General features: G+C 37.7%; 1 protein-coding gene across 3 annotated transcripts in view; it reads left to right on the top strand.

Annotated features, from left to right (window-relative positions):
- TMCO3 (transmembrane and coiled-coil domains 3) overlaps positions 1 to 16,957 on the top strand; it is a 91,575-nt gene that overhangs the window by 29,021 nt on the left and 45,597 nt on the right. For all 3 annotated transcript variants that reach the window (XM_058276371.2, XM_058276372.2, XM_058276373.2), the window contains exon 8: positions 13,162 to 13,279. In XM_058276371.2, coding sequence (XP_058132354.1) covers positions 13,162 to 13,279 — 118 coding nt within the window. The remainder of the gene's footprint in view (positions 1 to 13,161; positions 13,280 to 16,957) is intronic.

Here is a 16,957-nt window from a genome sequence, read left to right as displayed (position 1 = left end):
AGAAACCACTGCCTAACAAAGTCCTAAAGATGTTTCCATGTTTTCTCCTAGGAATTTTATGATTTTAGTTCTTATATTTAGGTCTTGGGTCCAATTTGAATTAATTTTTGTAGATGGTAAAGACAGAAATCCAAATCCACCTTCTTTTTTTTTTCAAAGATGTATTTATTTCTCCCTCCCTCCTCATTGTTTGCACTTGCTATCTGCTCTCTGTCTTCTTTTTTAGGGACACTGGGAACCAAACCCAGGACCTCCCATGTAGGTGGGAGCACCCAGTCACTTTAGCCACCGCTGCTCCCTGCTTGTTGTGTCTCTCATTGTGTTTCCTCGCTCTGTCTCTGTCGCGTCATCTCGCTATGTCATCTTGCAGCAGCATCTTGTTGCGTCGGCTTGCCACACCAGCCCATTGTGTCAGCTCGCTGTCTTGCTCATCTTCTTTAAGAGGCACAGAAATCAAACCCAGGCTCTCCCATATGGTAGGTGGGTACCCAACTGCTTGAGCCAGGATCTCCCATGTGGTAGGCAGGAACCCAACTGCTTGAACCACGTCTGCTTCCCTACCTTTATTTTTTGCATCTATTAATACTTCTTCAATACCATTTGTTGAAGAGATTATTCTTTCCCCATTAATTGGACTTGGCACCCTTGTCAATATTAATTGGCAATAGATGTGTGATTTTATTTTTGTATTCGCAATGTGATTCCACTGGTATATATTTCTGTCCTTGTGCCAGTACCACAGTGTTTTGATTATTGTAACTGTAATAAATTTTAAAATCAGGATTCATGAATCTTCCAACTTCATTCCTTTTCAAAATGATTTTGATTATTCGAGGACCTTTTCCCTTCCATATAAATTTGATGGTTGACTTTTCAAATTCTGCAAAGAAGACTGTTGGAATTTTGGTTTGGATTGCATTGAGTCTATAAATTGCATTGGGTAAAATTGATATGTTAAAAATATTAAGTCTTCCAATCAATGAACGCAGGTTGTCTTGCCATTTACTTACGTCATCTTTAATTTCTTACAGCAGTATTTTTTACTTTTCAGTGTACAAGTCTTTACTTCCTTGGTAAATTGAATCCTAGTTAGTTTATTCTTTTAGATGTACATGTAAATGGAATTTTTTCCTTGGTTTCCATTTTGGATTGTTCATTGCTTGTGTATAAAAATACAACTGATGTTTGAATATTAATTTTTACCCTGTAAATTTGCTGAACTCATTTAATAGCTCTAATAGTTTTCTTGTGCATTTGTTGAGATTTTCTATATAAAGTAACATGCCATTGCAAATAGAGGTAGTCTTACTTCTTGCTTTCCAGTTTGGATACCATTTACCTTTTTTTCTTATGTAATTACTCTAGCTTGAACTTCCTAGTACAATGTCAAATAGCATTAGTTAAAGAAGACATCCTTATCTTTTTCCTGATCTTTGAGGGAAAACTCTTAGTCTTTCACAATTGCGCATAATGTTAGCTGTGAATTCTTCATAAATGTCTTTTTATAATCTTGAAGAAGTTTCCTTCTATAGCTAGTTTATTTTAGTATTTTTTTCCCTCTGAGGTGGCTCCCTCGTCTGTTTGCCCATCGTTTTTTGTTTTTCTTTTCTCTTTGTTTGCACTTATCTGCTCATTTTTGTTTGTTTTGGGGTTTTTTGGGTTTTTTTCTAGAGGGGTGTTGCTCATTGTTTTTTCTTGTTGTCTACTCATTATTTGCCCATTGTCTGTTTTATTGTTTTTTTTTTTCTTTAGGAGGCACCAGGACCCAAACCCAGGACCCTCCCATGTGGGAGGCAGATGCTCAACTGCTTTGAGCCACATCTGCTCCCTTAGTGTTTTTATTATAAAACAGTTTAGGACATTTTCAAATGCACTTTCTTTGCAAATTGAGAAGATCATGTGGTTCTTCCCAATCTTTCTATTGGCATGGTATAGTACATTCACTGCTTGTTGGATGTTGAACCAACTCACATTTCTGGGATCAGTCCCACTTGGTCATGGTGTGTAATCCATTCTTTAGATTTTAGCTGTGTGGGCCCCCTCCCCCACACACACCCTTTCTCACATTAACAACATCTTTTATTAGTGTGGTACATTTCTTAAAATTGAAGAACGTATATTGAAGTATTGCTACTAACTATGGACCGTAGTTTATATTATAGTTTAGACTCTGTCTTGGACGATTTTATAGGTAATGACAAAATGTACAAAGGCCTGTATCTGACATTGCAGTGTCCTGCTGGACAATTCCAGTGTCCCAAAAATGCCCCCATGTTATACCTATTCTTTCCTCTTCCTCCCCTCAGAAACTCTGGTGGCCACTGCCTTTATATAAATTATGTAAATTCTTCCATTGCTAGAATAGTAATGTCTATAATAGAATAATAATATGTCTTCTTTAGTCCATTGTTCGTTCCCCAGTCTTGAGGATTTGGGGATGGTCATTCCCACTCTGTTTCTGATTGAGAGGGGGGCTTAGATCTCATAGGGCAAATAGATGGAATATCTTGCTTTACAGATACTCTCTGTTCCTTGGGATAGGCATTGTCCATGATCATCATCTTGTTAGTTGTCCTGGGTAAATCTGGTGAACTGGAGAGTAGGTCTTATAACTCTGCTGAGATTTGGGGCTCAACTAGCACATGAGCAGACTGAAGATTTAAGTTTCTAGGGCATGTATTTATCAAATATAGTGCTACTTATCGACTTAAATAAAAGGGGCTGAAGTACCCCATGTAGGGAAACTATAAATGAATCTGTGTTATACTGAGGAGCATAAATTCCAAAATAAGGCCCACTGACGGGGTGCTGAACTCCTGAGATTGTCTGCCTTGCGTACAGTGTCTAGATGTCTCCAGAGCCCTCAGGAGCCCCACTATTTGAGGCACTGTTTACTGTGGCAGTCAATGAGATCCTGCTGAGATGTGCAAAAGCGTAACTCTGGAATGACCTTTTGACTCACTTTGAAATCTCTTAACCATAAAACTCATTTGTATTTACTCTTTCCACCTTTTGGTCAGGGTCTTTTTCCAGATGCACTGCTAGTTGGCTCTTGGTAATAATCTCCTGGTGCCAGGGAGGCTTTTCCTAGGGACTCATGTTCAACCCTGGAGGGAAGATAGTGTGTTTATATTCTGAATTTGGCTTAGAGAGAGGCCCTGTTGAGCAAAGGAGGCTTTCAGGAGGTAACTCTTAGGCATGATGTAATACTAGGCTAAGTTTCAATTTCTGGAGAAAAGGTTCATATGTATAATTACCAATATCAAGGGCCTGGCATAATGGTCTGTCTTCCTTCACTAGAGAATGTGGCAGGAATTCCCAGGATGGGTATTCAATGTTCTTTCCATTATTTGTGGATGTCCACCCACTGAAATAATGCCCCTTGAACACTTGAACGTATATATGCCTTAGGGGCATACCCCTGGTGCACCCCTACCCACACATCCCTCTGTCACTGACACCCCACACCAGAAATCCTCCCCTGCCACAGTTTTGACCCTTCTGTGATCCAAAACTTCTCCAAAAACAAAGCCCCCCCCAAAAAAAGTAATAAGAAAATAAAATAATTTTTAAAATAATAAATAATTAAAAATAAATAAAAATTTTTATACATGGTGTCTTTCATTACTGTAAGATCTTTTTGTACAGTGACAGTTTCTTCCGTATGTTCCCCTGTTGTCTAACTTTTTTCGTTTTATCTTCAAAGAAGCTTTAGATTATAGAAAATTCACATAGAAAATATAGTTGATTCCCATATTCCCAATGCCCTCCCCCTTCCCACTCTCCTCTATTTTTTTTTTTCTTTTTTTTTTTTTTAATTTTTTTATTTTTTATTGACTTTGTAATAATATTACATTAAAAATATATATGTGAGGTCCCATTCAACCCCACCCCCCCACCCCCCCCTCTCCCCCCCCCCAACAACACTCGTTCCCATCATCATGACACATCCATTGGATTTGGTAAGTACATCTTTGGGCACCTCTGCACCTCATATACATTGGTTCACATCATGGCCCATACTCTCCTCTATTCCATCATGTAGGCCCTGTGAGGATTTACAATGTCCGGTGATTACCTCTGAAGCACCATCCAGGGTAGCTCCATGTCCCGAAGATGCCTCCACTTCTCATCTCTTCCTGCCTTTCCCCATACCCTTTGTCCATTATGTCCACTTTTCCCAATCCAATGCCACCTCTTCTATGTGGACACTGGATTGGTTGTGTCCATTGCACCTTTATGTCAAGAGGAGGCTCAGATTCCACCTGGATGCTGGATGCAATCCTCCCATTTTCAGTTGTAATCACTCTAGGCTCCATGGTGTGGTGGTTGTCCTTCTTCACCTCCATCTTAGCTGCCACTCTCCTCTATTAATAACATTTTACATGTGGATGGTACATTTATTACAACAGATGTACGAATATTGAAACATTGCTCTTAACCACAGTCAATGGTTTACACTTTGCGCCGTACACTTTTTTCGATTCTGACAAAATTTAAAACAGCCATTATCTGTTATTACAGGATCATGCAGAACAACGCTAATGCCCTAAAATATCTATGTTCCATCTATTCTCTTCTTCCCTCCACCCCCCCCCCACCTTGGAGTCTGTTGTAACCACTAAGTTTTAATTTTTGAAGAATAAGATTCATAGTTACTTGCAATAATATCGCGGGCTTGACATATTGGTCTGTTTTCTTTTATTAGACACTACCTATATTCTCTCAAGACTCTTGTCCCTCTAATTGAGAACATAGCAGGACTCTGCAGGATGGGAGTTTAATATTTTGTTTCTTGTGTGGGTCTCCACCCACTGAGATAACACACTATAACAAGATGAGCACATACTTATTCCATAGAGGCATATCCCAGATGTGCTCTATCCTGCATATCCCCCCACCTTGATGGCCTGCACAAGTAACCCTCCCCTGCCATATTTGCCAAAAGAACATTCCCACCATTGTAGTTTTAACCACAGACCTGCAAATCTCCAGAGTTCACATGTTCCTTCCCCTCACACACACCAGCACTGCCGAACTCAGTCACATTACTGCACCACTCTCACATCCATCCACTGCCCCACCACACCCTTCTACCTTATAGATTTTGCCCATCTGGTCATTGGCTCACCACTCTCTACTCCCTTTCTGTCTTCTGTTAACCTATCTTTTGTATTCATTTGTTTTTTGTTTTTGTTTATTCTTTCTTTTGGGGTAATGAAAATGTCCTAATATTGATTGAAGTGATGAATTCACCACTCTGTGATTATACCAAATGCCATTGATTGTATATTTTAGATCAATTGTATGGTTTATGAATATGCTTCAGTAAAATTAATAAAAATATATTTCCTCTACTGCTGAGATCAGAAACAAGTCAAGGATGCCCACTGTCACCACTGTTATTCAATATTGTGCTAGAAGTTCTAACTAGAACACTTAGGCTCAATAAAGAAATAAAAGGCTCCCTAGAAGTTCTAGCTAGAGAAATTAGACTAGATAAAGAAATAACAGGCACCCAAATAGGAAATGAAGAAATAAAACTTTTGCTATTAGAAAATTCTGAAAAATGTACAACAAACCTTCTAGAACTAATAGATGAATTCAGCAAAGTGGCGAGATACAAAATTAATACACAAAAATCAGTAGTGTTTCTATATACTACTGATGAGCAATCTGAGGAGGAAATTTTTTAAAATCCATTACATGGAGCTGCCCTGGATGGTGCTTCAGGGGCAATCACCGGACATTGTAAATCCTCACAGGGCCCACTGGATGGAATGGGGGAGAGTATGGGCCATGATGTGGACCATTGACCATGAGGTGCAGAGGTGACCAAAGATGTACTTACCAAATGCAATGGATGTGTCATGATGATGGGAACGAGTGTTGCTGGGGGGGGAGAGGTGGGGTGGAGGGGTGGGGTTGAATGGGACCTCATATATATATTTTTAATGTAATATTATTACAAAGTCAATTAAAAAAAGAAAAAAAGAAATATTTAGGAAAAAACTTAACCAAGCACATAAAGGACCTGTACTCAGAAACTACAAAAATAAAGAAACCAAAGAACACTAAATAAGTGGAAGGATGTTTTATGTTCATGGACTGAAAGACTAAATATTGTTAAGACGTCCTTTCTCCCAAACTGATTTACACGTTCAAAACAATCCCAATAAAAATCCCAACAACATTTTTTTTTTTTCTGGAAATGGAAAAGCCAATTATCAAATTTATTTGGAAGGACAAGGGACCCTGCATAGCCAGAAATGCCTTTGAAAAGAAGAACAAAGTTGGAGGACTCTTACTTCCTGACTTTAAAGCATATTACCTAGCTACAGTGGTAAAATTACAGCAATGGTAACAGCATTGCCCAGTGGAACCAAATTGAAAACTCAGAAATAGATGCCCACATCTATGGTCAAGTGATTTTTGTTGGGTTTATTGGGTGTTTTTTGTTTGTTTGGATGGTTTTGTTTTTTTTTTTTTTTTTTTTTTAAAGATTTATTTTTATTTATTTAATTCCCCTCCCCTCCCCCGGTTGTCTGTTTTCTGTGTCTTTTTGCTGTGTCTTGTTTCTTTGTCCGCTTCTGTTGTCCTCAGCGGCACGGGAAGTGTGGGCGGCGCCATTCCTGGGCAGGCTGCTCCCTCCTTCGCGCTGGGCGGCTCTCCTTATGGGTGCACTCATTGCGCGTGGGGCTCCCCTATGCGGGGGACACCCCTGTGTAGCACGGCACTCCTTGCGCGCATCAGCACTGCGCTTGGGCCAGCTGTTTGGATGGTTTTTTAAGTGATTTTTGACAAGGCTGTCAAGTCTACCTAGCTGAGCCAGAACAGTCTATTCAACAGATGGTGTTAGGAGAACTGGATATCCATATCCAAAAGAAAGAAAGAGGACCCCTATCTCACACCTTATATAAAAATTAACTCAAAATATACCAAGGACCTAAATTAAAAGTTCCTAGAAGAAAGTGTAGGAAAACATCTTCAAGATCTTGAGGTAGATGGTAGTTTCTTAAACCTTACAACCAAAGCATGAGCAATAAAAGAAAAAATAGGTGAATGGGAGCTCCTCAAAATTAAACACTTATTTTCTTCAAAAGACTTTGTCAAGAAAGTGAAAAGGCAGCCTACTTGAAGGGAGAAAATATTTGGAAACCACATACCCGATAAGGATTTTATATCCATGTTATATAAAAAGATCATGCAACTCAACGATAAAAAGACAAGCAACTCAATTAAAAACGGGCAGAAGACTTGAATAAACATTTCTCCAAAGAGGCAATACAAATAGCCAAAAAGCACATGAAAAAATCTTCAACATTACTAGCTATTAGGGAAATGCAGTTTAAAACTACAATGAGATACCATTTTACAACTTATACAATGGCCATTATTTAAAAAAAAAAAAACACTACTTCAGTGCTGGTTGGAATGTAAAACATCCTGTGTGGAAGACAGCTGGCAGTACCTCAAGAAGCTGAGTATAAACCACTGTATAATCCAGCAATCCTGTTACTAGGATTATATGCAGAAGAACTGAAAGCAAGGACGTGAACTGACATTTGCACCCCGATGTTCATATCAGCATTATCCACAATTGTTAAAATATGGAACCAGCACAAGTGTCCATCAACCAATGAATGGATAAACAAAATGTTGTATGTATACATAATGGAATACTATTTAGCTACAAGACAAAACAGTCAGGATGCATATGACAACATGGATAAACCTAGAGGATATTATGGTGAGTGAAATAAGCCAAACACAAAAGGACAAATATTGTATGTTCTCATTAATATGAACTAAATCTGATGAGTAAACTCATGGAGATAAACACTAGAGTATAGGTTACCAGGAAATGGAAGGTGGGTTGAAAATGGGAGATGATGCTTAATGTATGTAGCATTATTAATAAGGTTAATTGTAAATGTGTGGAAATGAATAGAGTTGAGAGTAACATGTTATAATGAGTGTAACTAACACTGCTGATTTATAAATGTGTTTGTAGCTGAAAGGGGTAGTCTGTGGACATAAATGTCAATTGAAAGGAAACAAGAATAATCTATGGAATGTATAACAGTGATTTAGGTGGTGGATCAAGATTATGGTTAATGGTATAAATATAAGAATGTTCTTTTACAAAATGCTAAGAATATGGTGATACATGGGAAAATTACAACGAATATAACTTACAGATGATAGTTAACAGTAATATTGTAATATTTTGCAGCAGTGACAAGATATTTCAATACTGAGTGACAACAATAGGGGAATGTATTGGTCAGCCAAAAGGGGTGCTGATGCAAAGTACCAGAAATCTGTTGGCTTTTATAAAGGATGTTTATTTGGGGTAGAGGCTTACAATTACAAGGCTCTAAAGCGTCCAACTCAAGGTACCATAAGAGGTACTTTCTTACCCAAAGTCTGTTGCCACTTGTTGATGCAAGATGCGTTGGTGACGTCTGCAAGGGTTCAGCCTTCATCTTCTGTCTTAAGGCTCCATGGCTCCAGCTTCTTCTGATCTCAGTTATAGGCTGGCATAAGGCTTAGCTCTCAGAGCTGCTCAGCTGCTCTGTTCTTCACAAGGTCAGCTGTAAATTATCAGGCTCAACTTTCTTCCCGGGACCACAGGATCCTCTGTGTATCTTCTCTGTGTGTCTGCTTCCATGTAAGAGTCTGTTTTATTAGGGGACTGGGACTCACACTGAGTTGCACTCTAATGACGTGGTTGAATCAAAGCCCTAATCTTAACATAATTTATTTTTTTTAATTCTCTCCCTCCCCCCCCCCCCCCCAGTTGCCTGCTCTCTCTGTCCATTCGTTGTGTGTTCTTCTGTGTCTGCTTCTATTCTTGTCAGTGGCGGTGGGAATCTGTGTCTCTTTTTGCTGCGTCAGCTCTCTGTGTGCCGCGCCACTTCTGGGCAGGCTGAACTTTCTTTCGCACTGGGTGACTCTCCTTATGGGGCACACTCCTTGCACGTAGGGCTCCCCTATGTGGGGGACACCCCTGCGTGGCACGGCACTCCTTGCATGCATCAGCACTGCACATGGACCAGCTCATCACACAGGTCAAGAGGCCCTGGGTTTGAACCCCGGACCTCCTATGTAGTATGCGGGTACTCTATCCCTTGAGCCAAATCCGCTTCCCTTAACGTAATTTATTCAGATGTCTCAGCTGAATCTAATACAAGCAAAGGGTTATCATGCCCAGAGGAATGGGCATAATACATGCCTGTTTCACAGTTTACAAACATAATCTATATCTCCTTTGGAATTCATAAATAGTATCAAACTGCCACAGGGAGTATAAGGGGTATGGGATTTTTCCTTTTGGAGTAATAAAAGTTTTCCAAAATTGACTGAGGTTATGACAGCACAACTCTGATGAAAATGAGAATCACTGAGTGTACACTTTGAATGGACTATGCAAAGCATGGGACTGTTTAACACAGAGAATCCAGTGGTAGGTGATGGACTGTGGCTAACAGACAAATATAAGAATGTTTTCTCCTGAATGATAATAAATATACAGTACTGGTATAGGGTGTTAATAATTGGGTGGGTTGAGGGGAAATACACCAAATGTAAGATATGGGCTATAGGTAATAGTAATATTTTGATGATCTTCTTTTATAGTTGATAATAAATATTTCAACAATGCAAGGTGGTGGTAGTGGGGAGATGTATGGGAACCTTGCATGATGTTATGCATGTTTGTTTTGTAAATTCACAAATTTTACTATACATTTATTGTTTATGTTAATGTATGATAAACTGCAATAAAACTGTGTATATATTTCTATATATAATTGTGTATATATTTATATATATATGTATGTATATTTCTAACTGTGGCCTAAAAAGGCCTAGAACTATTGACTAATCAGTAGCAATGAGTACCCCTAGGGCCACAATTGTTTTCTTTATTTTTTTATTTTATTTTATTATTTTTTTTTAAGATTTTTTTTCTCTCTCCCCTCCCCGCCCCCAAGTTGTCTACTCTCTGTGTCCATTCTCTATGTGTTCTTCTGTGACCGCTTCTATCCTTATCAGTGGCACTGGGAATCTGTGTTTCTTTTTGTTGTGTCAGCTCTCCATGTGTGCGGCGTCATTCTTGTGCAGGCTGCACTTTCTTTCGTGCTGGGTGGTTCTCCTTACGGAGCACGCTCCTTGTGGGGCTCCCCTATGCGGGGGACACCCCTGCGTGGCACAGCACTCCTTGCGCGCATCAGCACTGCGCATGGGCCAGCTCCACATGGGTCAAGGAAGTCCGGGGTTTGAACCACGGACCTCCCATGTGGTAGGCGGACGCCCTATCCATTGGGCCAAGTCCACTTCCCTGTTCTCTTTAAATACCATTGCTCACTAAAAGAAACCAGGACTTTGTGAAAAACAAAGTCTGATTTTAGGTCTAGAGCAGGAAATACACAAGATGGGCCTGTAGTATCTTGCAATACCAGAAAGCAGGGAAGACAACTGGTGTCATGTCAAGACTGAAAAACCAACCTGAAGAGACTTTCCCTCGTCAAAAAATGGGACAATTTGGGGGGGAAGGGGAGAGAAATAAATAAATAAATCTTTTTTTTTTAAATGGGACAAATTGAGTGTAAGAGAAGTACTTGCATGAGATTGAAACACATCAAATATATTGAAATCCATGAACTGATATTTAATATTAAAAATCATTGTTCACCTTTGGGAATCCTCGGGAAGCAACTAATTAGGTTGAAAATGGATATATAATGAAAAAAAAAAGTTGATAGAATTATTCCAATTCATAAATGAGAAATTAGAATATCACTATTTTTTAAACACCTGATAAAATAATGGATCTAAGCAATTACCATCAGTAGCCACTAACATCAAAAAAAGAAAGACAACTGGACATTTTGATGGAAGTATATAATACCATCTGTGAAATACTTTTGAAGGAAAAAAAATCAAATCTTAATCTGACCAAACCAATTTTACATGAATACAGAGAAAAGAAGACCATTTTCATTGACACTGGGGGAAACAGGAATATCAAAAATGTTAGAATCTCCCTTGAATAAATAATCTGGTTTCTGCAATAAAGTATAAGGGGAAGTGAGATGTTTATGGCTAATATGGTACTAAAGTTCTTCCATGGCCCCAAATTCATACTGTCCCACCAAAGGTTAAAGCTGTCTAATCTGGCTACACCAAAACCTTCATCACTGTACATATGTTGGGTTTTGTTATTTTTTGTTGTTTTGTTTTTGTCCCAATTCTGCTCCTTTTATATTTCTCAGGGTTTCCAACCAGTACATCAACTGTTGGGACTTAAACCCTTGAAGAGCCCCAATATTCCATTCTTCTTTGCCTATGTTTTGACTCAGTAGAAGGATAAACAAAGAAGTTAGGCAGCTGGAGGTCAAAATATCACCTTGATTATGATTAGAGATGGCTTCAAAGAATTGGCTTCTATGTGTGGCAACAATGGGCTTTCTAATACTTACCCCAGAATTAGACTTACCCACCTGCTTTATGCAGCACTGATCTTCAGAGGCCTTCCTAGATGGGGGCATGTCTTGTAAAACTCAGGCCATAGAATAGAACTGTTGAACTGTGAGCCCACTATAGGCAGCCTGGTTTACAAGAGAAAAAAAGGAGCTACTACCCATTACCAGATAAAGCAATTTTCATTTCTCTAATAGTAGTAAATGGGAGGGTAAGACAAGAGGCCACACGTATTTAGGAAAAATCTTTTCTCATGAAAACATAAGCGAAGAGAATGGAAGATTTCCCAATTGTTATTCTAGAATATTCATTACAGCATTGTTTGTAATAGTGGAAAATTTGAAAACCTAAATGTCCATCGATAGGTATATATAAATTGTAATATATCCTAGAACAGTTTTAAAAATGACTTAGAGTTTTATGCATCAAACAGATAATTTTCAGACATAATCATGAGCCAGAAAGAAAAACCAAGTTCCAGAAATGTTTGTTATGTAAAGTTTAAAATGACAAACTTGACTGCCCTGCTTTTATTCTAAGTCCACTGGGCAGTCTGGCTAACATTGGTAGTTTTCTCTAACAAACCCATCACCACTATCACAGTGAATATATATGAGATAAACTGTAGACTTGGTAGAGAAATGTTGATTAGGTGGATAGACTGTGATAGCAATAACCATGACATGGTTAAAGGGACTAAATAACTCCCCTGGAAAGAAGGGAAAAAAAAGTTTCCCCATGAATTCAGTACTTTATACAAGCTCTACTTGTCTCCATTTTCAACAGTTCTAGCTTCAGACCCTGTGACAGTTTGAATTTGGTGAATCCTCCAAAAAAATTACATTTTTGAACTAATCCATTCCTGTGGGTGTGAGAACCTTTGATTACATTAGATTCAATTAAGGGACATTGATTAAATCACTTTTGATTGAAGTACAGTAGTGAGACATGACTCAGGTTGGGTCTCCATCTTCTTGCTGGGTCTTTTCTAAACTGAGAACACATACAGAAAGGAAGCACAGTCATTTTTTACCCTGCCATGTGAGAGCGGTTTGAGCAGCTTAAGGCTGAAGAGACTAGCCATGTGCCCGATCACACATAGCTAGGCTTGGGGTGAAAGTGGAACAGCCACACCTGAAAGGAAGAGGCCCAGAAAGACAACCACAGTGTCTGATTGCCCACAGCTGAGCTCCAGTGAGCCTTGAGGAGAAGGCAGGGACCTAGGCAGAGATCAGCCACCATCTTGCCTCACCATATGGCAGGATGCCAGGATCACCAGTAGCTGGCTTTGGTAAGAGAAGGGATCTGGGTGAAGTCTTTCTTGTGTAGTTTAGGAATTAGAAATTAAAAGCTTCTTCACGTCATCTGGGGACATAGAATGAAATTGGTATAATTAAGCCTAGGATATTTTTTTTTCTATGTCATCTTTTTGTATTGTCATTTTTCTCTATATAAATAAGTAGTGAAAATAAAAATATTCTAGAGATTTTTTACAAAAACTTCCATCTTTAAGATGTGTAAATGTTTCCTCTCAAAAAGATTTTAAAGTCTATATTCTTATTTAAAATATCAAAACTATTTTAATTATTTTTGAAGTATACAGGATGACTGAATTGTGATAATATACTTTAAATTACCTTAAACATGTTTTTAATAAATGTTTTTCTCAAACAGGTGATATAGACTATAGCACTGTACTTCTTGGTATGCTAGTGATGCAAGATGTACAACTTGGATTATTCATAGCTGTCATGCCAACTCTTATACAAGCAGGAGCAAGTACATATTCTAGGTAAATATTTTATAGTTCTTAATTTCACAATATGTTTTTCTAATTACAAATTATTTGTTTATAAAAATACTTACTATTCAAAGCCTTTTTCTGAAAAGATATTCAAGGCTTATGTAGTGTTGACTTAAGAGCATGGACTCTGGAGTAACAATACCAGGCTTAAAATCTGGTTCTCTCACTTAATAGGTTTTTCACCTTAGGCAAATTACTTACCTCACTGTTTTTCTGTTTTGACATCTGTAAAGTGGGGATAATAATAGTACTTATTCAATAGGGTGGTTAGACGGATTAAATGAATTAAGTGCTTAGAACAATGCCTGGAATATAATAAACGATATATATATGTTAGCTATCCTTGTCCTGATTATCATCATCACTGTTATTATCATTTATCAATACAATATGTTATACAATATATTTGGTAAAACAATATTTGGTATATTTGGTAAAACATAATAAAACAGTCATACAGTATTTGTCCTTTTATGTCTGGATTGCTTGATTCAACATAATGTCCTCCAAGTTCATCCATGTTGTCATATGCTTTATGACTTCATTTCTTCTTACAGCTGCATAATATTCCATTGTGTGACTACATCACAGTTTGTTTATTCATTCATTGGGTTGTTTCCAATTTTTGGCAATTGTGAATAATGCCGCTATAAACATCAGTGTGCAAATGTCTGTGTCACTGCTCTCAGTTCTTCTGGGTAGATACCCAGTAGTGGTATCATAGGGTCATGTGGCAAATCTATATTCAACTTCTTCTGGAACTGTCAAACAGTCTTCCACTGTGCCTGTACCATTCTGCATTCCCACCAGTAGTGAATATCTCTCTCTCCATATCCTCTCCAACACTTGTAGTTCTCTGTCTTTTTACTAGTGACCATTCTGATGGGTGTGAAATGATATCTCATTATAGTTTTGATTTGCATTTCCCTAATTAGTGATGTTTAGCATTTTTTTGTGGGTTTTTTTGCCATTTGTATTTCTTCTTTGGACAAACGTTTAATCAAGTCTTTTTTTTTTCCCCAAGATTTATTTTTTTATTTATTTCTCTCCCCTTCCGCACCCCCCGCCCCAGTTGTCTGCTCTCTCTGTCCATTCGCTGTGTGTTCTTCTGTGTCCACTTGCATTCTTGTCAGCGGCACCGGAAATCTGTGTCTCTTTTTGTTGTGTCATGTCAGTTGAGCCAAATCTGCTTCCCGTCTAATCAAGTCTTTTGCCCATTTTTTAATCAGGTTGTTTATCTTTTTATTGTTGAATTGCAACATCTCTTTATGTATCTTGAATATTAAACCCTTATTGGACACGTGATTTCCAGATATTTTCTCTCATTGGGTTGGCTGCCTTTTCACCCTTTTGACAGAGTCCTGTGAGGTGCAAAAGTGTTTAATTTTGAGGAAATCCCATTTATCTATTTTTTTCTTTTGTTATATGTGCTTTGGGTGTAAGGTCCAAGAACTACCACCTACTATAAGGTCTTGAAGATGTTTCCCTTCATTTTTTTTTCAGTACTTTTATGGTCCTGGCTTTTATATTGAGGTCTTTGATCTATTTTGAGTTGATTCTTGTATAGGGAGTGAAATAGGGGTCCTCTTGCATTCTTTTGGTTACAGATACCCAGTTCTCTCAGCACCATTTGTTGAAGAGACTGTTTTGTCCTGTTAACACAGACTTGGTAGGTTTGCCAAAAAACAGTTGATTATGCAGGTAAGGGTTTATATCTGGATTCTAAATTATATTCCTCTGATCACTGTATCTATCTTTATGCCAATATCAGGCTGTTTTGACCACTGTAGCTTTGTAATGTTTCAAGATCAGGCAGTGAAATTCCTCCCACATTGCTCTTCTTTTTCAGAATGCTTTTGGCTATTTGGGTGCTCTTACCCTTCCAAATGAATTTGGTCATTGCCTTTTCTTTTTTTTTAGGAAAAATTATAACACTTTATTTAGAGACATTTACAGACATAAACCAATCAAGAGTTATACAAAGGGCAGTTTACTGTCAGATTAAGATGTAATTTCTTATTGATCAATACAATGCAATAAAATCAATTTTTTTTTTATTTATACAATGCAATAAAAATCCCAACAGTGATTCTTTATGAAACATGGTAAGCTGATTCTAAAATTCATAAGAATGAGTAAAAAGGGAAAAGAGGGAGCATGGCTGAAAAAAGGACAGAAAAACTTGGCCTGGGGTAATTGCCTTTTCTAATTCTGTAAAGTAGGCCGTTGGAATTTTGATTGGTATTGCATTGAATCTATAAATCAGTTTGGGTAAGATTGATATCTTCATGATATTTAGTCTTCCAATCTGTGAACACAGAATATCATTCCATTTGTTTAGGTCTTTTTAGAATTTCTTTTAGCATTGTTTTGTAATTTTCTACATATAGGTCCTGTACTTCTTTGGTTAAATTAATTCCTAGGTATTTGAGTCTTTTTGTTTTTATTGTAAATGAAAATTTCCCCCTGATTTTCTCCTCAGATTGTTCAGTACTAGTGTGCAAAAACATTACTGATTTTTGCATGTTGATCTTGAATCCTGCCACTTTGCCGAACTCATTTATTTGCTCAAGTAGCTTTGTCATGAATACTTCAGAATTTTCTAACTACAGGATCATGTCATCCACAGAGTTTTACTTCCTCTTTTCCTGTTAGCATGTCTTTAATTTTTTTTTTCTGTCTAATTGCCCTAGCTAGAACTTCTAGTACAATATTGAATAACAGTGGTGACAGTGGACATCCTTGTCTTGTTCCAGATCTTAGAGGGAAAGCTTTCAACCTTTCCCCATTTAGTATGATGTTGGCTATGGGTTTTTCATATATGCCTTTTATCATATTGAGGAATTTTTCTTCTATTCCTATCTTTTGAAGTGTTTTTATCAAAAAAGGATGTAGGATTTTGTTGCATGCTTTTTCTGCATCAGTTGAGATGATCATGTGAGTTTTTCCTTCAGTTTGTTAGTGTGGTGTATAACGTGATTGATTTTCTTATGTTGAACCAGCCTTACATACCAGGAATAAAGCCCACTTGGTCATTATGTGTAAGTCTTCTGATATACTGTTGGATTTGATCTGCAAGTATTTTGTTTAGAATTTTTGCATCTATGTTCATAAGAGGGATCGGTCTGTAATTTTGTTTTCTTGTAGTACCTTTATCTGGCTTTGGTATTAGGGTGATGTTGGCTTCATAAAACATGTTGGGTAATTTTCCCTCCTCTTCAATTTTTTTGGAAGAGTTTAAACAGGATTGGATTGGTATTAGCTCTTTTCAAAATGCTTGGTAGGATTCACCTGTAGAGCCATCTGGTCTGGGACTTTTCTTTGCGCTCAGATTTTTTATGACAGATTCAATCTCTTAAATGTGATTGGTTTGTTAAGTTCTTGTATTTCTTATAGTGTCAGTGTAGGTAGGTTGTGGATTTCTAGGAATTTGTCCATTTCATCTAGGTTGTCTAGTTTGTTGATATACAGTTTCCCATAATAACCTCTTATCATCCTTTTATTTCTGTGGGGTTACTTGTAACTTCCCCCTTTCATTTCTGATTGTATTAATTTGCATCTTCTCTCTTCTTTTCTTTGTTAGTCTAGCCTAGGGGTTTGTCAATTTTATTGATCTTCTCAAAGAACCAGCTTTTGGTTTTATTGATTTTCTCTGTTTGTTTGTTT

The sequence above is a fragment of the Dasypus novemcinctus genome, chromosome 15 (assembly GCF_030445035.2).
Source record: "Dasypus novemcinctus isolate mDasNov1 chromosome 15, mDasNov1.1.hap2, whole genome shotgun sequence".
In the NCBI taxonomy this organism is placed as follows: domain Eukaryota; kingdom Metazoa; phylum Chordata; class Mammalia; order Cingulata; family Dasypodidae; genus Dasypus; species Dasypus novemcinctus.
Note: the sequence above shows the minus strand (reverse complement) of the source record. Positions and strands in the feature narration are given on the sequence as shown.